The sequence below is a fragment of the Aulonocara sp. 'chitande type north' Nkhata Bay genome, linkage group LG14 (assembly GCF_057382095.1).
Source record: "Aulonocara sp. 'chitande type north' Nkhata Bay isolate Kocher_YH1m ecotype deep benthic linkage group LG14, A_spYH_male_GT1.1, whole genome shotgun sequence".
In the NCBI taxonomy this organism is placed as follows: domain Eukaryota; kingdom Metazoa; phylum Chordata; class Actinopteri; order Cichliformes; family Cichlidae; genus Aulonocara; species Aulonocara sp. 'chitande type north' Nkhata Bay.
Genome location: NC_141357.1, coordinates 11,542,610 through 11,550,378, shown reverse-complemented (window position 1 = coordinate 11,550,378; position 7,769 = coordinate 11,542,610). Strand labels below are relative to the sequence as shown.

Here is a 7,769-nt window from a genome sequence, read left to right as displayed (position 1 = left end):
GTGGACCATGTGCCCCAGTAATTATGGTTGCCCGAATTTATGTTACAGTGGGACACAGTTGTGACACGCGCAGGTGTTCCCCCAGACCCAATGGCTTTTGCTGCTGCATGGAGTTAAGAGCAAGGCAGCACAAGCCATATGTCTTTCAGAAAGCAGCAGTGCCATTGTCACACAGTATTTGAGATTCCAATATGTATGTGTATCTATACATGGAATTAGCCTCAAATAAATTAAATGAAAGCCTGTATATATTGAATTAAAACTCAAATATAGTGAATGAATAAATCAAATGAATCCTGAATATATAGAAAGAAAGTCTGAATATATTGCATAAAATTTATGTTACAGAAGCTCTGGTGCCATCTTCTGTTTTAGATGTGTAATATTATAGCATGTGACATAACTACAGGTCATGGAAATCACTGCACAGGCTCAGGACCACTTCCAGAAACCATTGTCTGTGAGCACAGTTCACTGTGCCATCCACAATTGCAGGTTAAAGCTCTATCATCCAAAGAAGAAGACATATATGAACATGATCTACCTCTTCTTTAAAAGATCATGGAAGGGTTGAAAACTATTCTGTAGTCAGAATAATCCAAATTTTTAAGTCATTTTGAAAAACATGGACACTGTTGCATCCTTGAAATAAAGAGGAGAGGGACTATCCGGGAGGATGGTAGGAGGGATGGAGCTTATCGCAGCTGATGTGGGGGAAGCAGGTGGACGGTGGACAGGCCAGCGAGCAAGGTTATGTATCAAATACGCACAAATAAGAAATATAACACTACCTCACAACGTCTCCCTCTCACCTCACCGCAAGAACGAACTGCGTTTGCGGGGCGTGGTGCGGTGTTGAACACGTGACTTAGGTGCGGTCGGTCACTCCAGATTTCCTGAAAAGTAGTAGCAGCGAGAGCTCGCTGACAGAGTCTGTTTCGGAATCGGAGAGAAGAGGCGCATAAGTAATAGTCACAATGAGTTTCGATCTGTCAGAAGGTAAAAATATATTGCAGCTTTACGTGTTTTTTTTTTCTTTAGCTGCACTCTTCTGTTGTTCGAAGATTTTGCGCTTTTGTTCGCGCAAAACCTGCGAACAGGTTTTGCGCTCCATATTGCGATATGTGGACACATGGTCCTTAAAACCCTGTCCCATCTTTGTCTTTGGCAGCTGCGGGTAAGGACGAGGAGATAAAGAAGGAGGAAGCACAGAAAGATGAACTCAATTTTCCCTGGGGCAAGAACAAAGATAAGGACAAGGTAAGACTTTTAATTCGCTTTCCAGAACAAAATGTGCGCTACGGATGGGAGTTGCATAAACACGGTGACGAGAATTGACATCTCCTCTTGTAAACCGGTTTTTCTCGTATTTCCTTACTTTTGATTAACTACAATAATCACGACATAAAAAAAACCTATTTATTAATTGTAAACTTTGTATATTTTTAGGAAGGCAGCAAAGACAAGTCTGGAAGTAAGGACAAGGACAAGTCTGGAAGTAAGGACAAGGACAAGCATAAGGACAAGGACAAGCATAAGGACAAGGACAAGCATAAGGACAAGGATAAGGACAAGTCTCACAGCAAGGAACATGGTGAGAAGAAGAAGGAGAAAAAGAAAAAGGAGAAGAAGCATGGAGGCAAATCTTCCAGCAGTGATGAGGTAGGTGTACCTGTACGGTTTAGTTTCAGGGATCACTTCCTCATCTCCTGATCAGGCAAAGTGGTTTTAGTTGATTTTTATTATTATTGTTGTTGTTGTTATTATTATTTGTATTTATTATTAGTATTTTGTAGCCAAAGTCGTTATAGTTTTCGTATTTTTCTAATTAGTTTTTATTTTGATTTCTTTTTGTATTTAATTCGGTTTAGTTGAAGTTATTTTCCAGGGTGGATTCTCTTGTTTTAGTGTAGTTTGTATTATTATTATTATTTTATTGGAAGGAATGTATTTAGGACAGTAGGTAATTTCTTTTTTGTGATTCACCTTTTCCAAGCTCACAAAATATTTTTTTCAAAGGTTTATTTTTAATTTTTATTTTAGTTCATTAAAGTCTTTTCTCCCCATCTAGTTTTTGTTTTTAGTTTTAGGTAACTAAAATGACCGGGGCTGGCACAGTGAACACACACAGGCCACCTCCACATAGCTGTCAGTGCTCAGTGTGTGAACGTGTCTCTGTAGTTATAAACCTGCAGCTAAACTTGTAACAAACCTGTCACACCTCTGCTCTAACCCTAACCCTTATCCGCCGAATCTTTGGTTCCTATGGAACAGCCATAACCAGCCTTACCAGTACTTGCAGTTTAACAAGATGAGACACACCCAGCTCTCTTTGTGTGCTAAAGAGCTCAGACTGTGATCAGATCTGACTGACTAACCCGCAGCAGGGGAACACCTACTCTTTCGTCTTTCAGAGGAATTCCTTTTCTCTGACTTGCACTTTTATTTTAAGAATCATGTTGCTCACATTTGTATGAAAAGACTTACACGCATATGAGCCAGTGTGTTACAGAAGAGGAAACTGGTCAGATGATATGAGAGCTGTGCCACACTTGGATCAGTCGTGACCTGATTACATTTCCCAATATTCCTGCCCTCCCCCCGGCTTTTAAAGTGTTCCTTTATAAATCATTGTTTCCTTTCAGCAGTAACGGGATTATTCCCTTTGTCATTTCAGGACTGATGCTTCTTCGGGGACCAAACTGCTATGTTAGTCTTTTTATAATATCATCTGTCGACTAAGTGAGTGTGCCAGTTTTTCTTTTTGTCCTTCTGTTGATGTCTCAAGTACACAAAACCGATGATTCCTGGAAATTAATGTTCTGACAACAAACAGTAGGTCTGCAGGATTTACCCCCATTTTTTTCCACTCCTGGCCTGTATGGTTTTTCACCACAAGATGGCAGTAATGTCCACATAAAGCAAAAAAATGTGAAGATACTTTCTGTTATGAGAACGAATAAAAATACACAGATCGTTGTTGTCTGTCACTGTCATTTATTTTTGTTTTGGTAAAATAAAAAAGAGTTGGACTAAAGTAAATAAACCACTCGAATATTTCTTCTTAAACCGGTGACTTTTATGAATAATAGTTGGGTTTTTATTTTTAAATTTGTTTTTTAAGTAAATGTTTTTTTTTTTATTTAGATGCGTGTACGTATACTAAAAGAAGCAGTTTTCCTGTGAAACTGTGAATTAAAGATCATTTGATGTAAAATGTTAAGTGTTTTCTTTCCTCCTGGAAACTGGCCTCTATGTTGATGGATGGATCAGTTGAGGGCAGAGTAGTCGTGCACAAGCAAGAACAAATATTTGCCATCTTAGAAAAAAAAAAATCCCAGAAATAAATTGATCACACTTCAAAAACCTAAAAAATATGGAAAGACACTTAACATCAAAGTGAGCTGTGTGTGACCCATGATGTAGAATGAGTTTCACATCCCTGCTCTAAATTATTGATAGAACTACTGACGTGGGAAAGAAAGAGTCATACTCAGCAGGTATGACATTGGACCACCAGCCTAAATTCTGCCTGGCCTGACACTGATCAGATATGTAAGAAACTTCCAGTTTAACACATTGATGTCATTGACAAACCAATTACAGGTCATCAAATACAGCAATTACAACATTCTGTTCAGTGCTATTTATGTAGCATCAAATCACAATAACAGTCACCTCAAGGCACTTTATATAGTAAGGTAAAAACCCTATGATAATGTGGTCATACAAGAAAACCATTAACAAAGAAAAAAATCTACTTTTGTGACTTAACTCATGAAGTTTAAGCAGCCAGTAAAAGTAGGCTGTGTCCCTTTTTTGTGGTTGGAAGATGCGGACAAGCTGTGAAGCACACTTCACGTTGACAAACGATCGGAAGCAGACAGGTTCATTTTTAAACTGTGCCCCACTGCTCATTTAATTTTCTTTCCCTTCACCTTATGTTTTATCATTATGACTACTTGTCGACATGCATCTGAAGACTTGACCAAGTTTACATTTAAACGTCTTGTCCGGTGACTTTTCAAAATTTTCCAAAACTGCACTAACACTTTCACTTTTTATAATTTACCAGAGACAAAAAGATCAGAGGTAGAAGTGAATGTTTTTTAAAAGTTAAAAAAATACTCCTCCATTCAGCTTGCAAAAGGACTCTGGGATTCAGTGATTGATGGAGCCAGTGGCTGATTAGAGCTTCTAATTATAAAAGAAGGAGTCCTTTTTCAGCACGATTTTGTAATCACTCACGGCTGTGGATTCAGATTTACAATGGAGAAAGCAGCAGGAGTAGAAGAATAGTCACTGTTGAAAAATGAGAAATTTTCACAGGAAGTCGCACACAGATTACTTATTTTAGGCCGGGATTGGACTGAACCCCCTTTTCCTTCAGAATTGCCTAAATTATTTGTTTCACAGATTCAACAAGTTGCTGGAAACGTTTGGCAAGGGTTTTTGGTCCATGTCAGCATAACACAATTTGTCATCTGCACATCAATAATGTGAATTTCCAGTTCCACCACATCCCAAAGCAGCTCTATTAGAGTAAGATCTGGTGACTGTGGAGGCCATTTAAGTACAGGGTGGGCCATTTATACGGATACACCGTAATAAAATGGGAATGGTTGGTGATATTAAAGTCCTGTTTGTGGCACATTAGTATATGTGAGGGGGCAAACTCCTCAAGATGGGTGGTGACCATGGTGGCCATTTAGAAGTCGGCCATCTTGGATACAACTTTTGTTTTTTCAATAGGAAGAGGGCCATGTGACACCTCAAACTTATTGGTAATGTCACAAGAAAAACAATGTTGTGCTTGGTTTCAACATAACTTTATTCTTTCATGAGTTATTTACAAGTTTCTGCCCACTTAAAATGTGTTCAATGTGTTGCCCATTGTGTTGGATTGTCAATGCAACACAATAGGCCATTCCCATTTTATTACAGTGTATCCATATAAATGGCCCACCCTGTACAGTGAACTCACTGTCATGTTAAACAAAAAACTGAGATGATCTGAGTTTTGTGAGCAGGTGTGCTACCCTCCTGGAACCAGCCATCAAAATATGGACATGATCAGCAACAACATTCAGGTTGACTGTGGTATTTAATAGGGGTGCAACGATACTCGTATCGATATTGAACCGGTCAATACAGTGCTTTCGGTTCGGTACGCATATGTACATGGCAAATTGAACCTCCCCCACCCTCATGACCCTGAAGGTAAGCGCATCATGGACTAAAGTAAAACAGTATGTTGGATGTGCCAGGCAATGCTCAATTACATGGATGGGAACTAGTGTGTTAGCGCAGTTAGCTCGTTAACGTGTTGGCCATCTAGCCCCACGCACGGGGCGATCCGCGGTAGCTCGTAAACGGAGATTTGCCATGTTGTGGCGTTAACGTCATTTCAACGAGATTAACGCTGACAGCACTAGTGGGAACACAACGAATATGACTGCACATTTACACCGACATCATCCTAGTGCAAAGACAAGTGGAAGCAGACAAAAACAACAAGCATGCATGCTTCAAACTTTACCCGAGTCATTTAGACAGCCGTTAGCACATGATTCTCCTTATGGGGACCTGATATGTTTAATATTGTGGCGAGCTCAGACAAGGAGGAGACGGAGGTGTCGTTTGGTCTTGCTTCCCGTGAGCTAGCCAGGGAGCACAGCCGTTTATTGACATCTGCAGAAGAACGCTGCCGCTAGCTAACTGCTCAGCGCGGCAACCGCACAACAACAACAACACAAAGGGCGCCCTCTGCCCCCGGAAGGACACACCGTCGCAGTGAGAGGGCGTCACCCTTCACTATGGCAACATAAACAAAACATAACTGTACAAACAGAACCCCGAACAGTCCTGACCCGCTACATAGCCCCCATCTAAGGAGTCAGTCGTCCCCGACGACCCCATTACCCCACACAAAGTCCTGCAAATGTCCAGGTGCCTTCTTTTGGTGCACCGGCCGGTCACGACCGGCGGGGGAAAAGTCACTTGGGTCAGAACATGGGGTGCCACCATCGTCCCACTTCTGACACCAATGTGGCGAGCTCAGACAAGGAGGAGACGGAGGTGTCGTTTGGTCTTGCTTCCCGTGAGCTAGCCAGGGAGCACAGCCGTTTATTGACATCTGCAGAAGAACACTGCCGCTAGCTAACTGCTCAGCGCGGCAACCGCACAGCAACAACAACAGCAACACACAGGGCGCCCTCTGACCCCGGAAGAACACACCGTCGCATCGAGAGGGCGTCACCCGTCACTATGGCAACATAAACAAAACATAACTGTACAAACAGAACCCCTAACAGCCCTGACCCGCTACAATATGCTGCTGAGAATATAGCCCAGAAGAAGTGTATAGTATTGCTTTTATTTTGGAAAGAGCCATTTCTCTGTAATAAACTCTCTTTTCCAAAGATGAGTGATTCCTCAATCAGATACAGGGCTCGCAATATCGCTAACCCGACGTCCCGGGGCTAGCGATTTTTCCAGTCGGGCTACCAAAATCTATCTCTGCCCTGCCCGTAGGGCTATGGTAGGAAGGAAAAATATATGTCAATGTTTTTGCATTCTTTCGGAAATGTAGCTGGGTAATTATGTCATTGGCATCGGTGAGCCACTGTCAATATGTGACATATTGAAATCGCGTTTGAATTTGCGCTTGTTTTTTGCTTTCACTTTGCAATCGGGTGAACTGTGTATAGAGAGCGACAGTACTGATTGGTGAGTGATGATAATTTGCGCACCAATTCCTCTGATATCGTCTTATCAATCATTAGCTTACTATGCAAACATGACAATTGAACTCTCCCGCAGCAAGCTTAAACATGTGAGAGGTTGATCGCGCAGAGAATCGCTGACCGTTATGTGTGTGTGTGTAAAAGCAGCAGGATATATATTTTAGTTCTGCTGAGCCAAATAAGACAGGTCAGGGTGAAGAAGTGACAGCCAAAGAAAAGCTTACCACAAAACGGAGAAGTTATGACAAATCAGACTATAAGGCAAAAAGAAAGTGCAGCTTTATGGTTTCATGGACAAAAGAATTTCTGTGGCTGCAATATGACGAGCTATATAACCGGGGCTGCACATAAATGGTCCGCAGGTGCGCATTCGCTGTCAAAATAAAATAAAAAAAACGCACACAAGATATGAAGTTGCAACGCGTGTTTGCATATATAAGATTTTCTGGAGGAGGACAGACATTTGTTTAGAACTCTTAAAGATGTCGAAGAAGCAAGCTCCTTTAAGCAATTACTTTGGTGTTCTTCCACCTCCAAAGAAATGTCAGAAGGAGTCCGAACCACAAAAGAAGCACGTATTCTTGGAAAAGTGGTTGCAGGAGGTGAGCTGGCTTCAAACAAATGATGAACGCACAGAGATGTGGTGCGGAATGTGCCGTGAAAATCCCACTCTAGCGGACAAAAACAGTGCTTTTTATATGGACGCAAACGCACGTTGCAACTTCTTATCTGGTGCGCGTCTTTTATTTTGACAGCGAATGCGCACATGCAGACCACTTATGTGCACCCGTGTAAATAACATAATGTTCCTCCGGGTGTGTTGTTGGTTTTCTCTCGATTCCTGAGTCGACAAGCGCCTTTGTTACTGGGACCAGTCATTTTAAGAAAGGCCCCCAGTAGAACCCATGAGCAATGCAAGAAATGCATTATTGCTCAGTCTGCAATATCTTTCCCAGAACAAACACCAATTGCAAATAACATACTAAAAATAAACCTGAAAAATCTGTTTAGAACAGCGTACTA

At 41.4% G+C, this 7,769-nt stretch overlaps 1 protein-coding gene across 1 annotated transcript; it reads left to right on the top strand.

The window, feature by feature from the left end:
• The first annotated feature begins 846 nt into the window (after positions 1-846).
• LOC147314174 (uncharacterized) lies at positions 847-2,979 on the top strand. Its single transcript, XM_086260916.1, has 4 exons — positions 847-999; positions 1,172-1,260; positions 1,450-1,662; positions 2,678-2,979. The coding sequence occupies exons 1-4, from the start codon at positions 978-980 to the stop codon at positions 2,681-2,683; spliced, it is 330 nt and encodes a 109-aa protein (XP_086117042.1). The 5' UTR covers positions 847-977; the 3' UTR covers positions 2,684-2,979.
• The last annotated feature ends 4,790 nt before the right edge of the window (positions 2,980-7,769 follow it).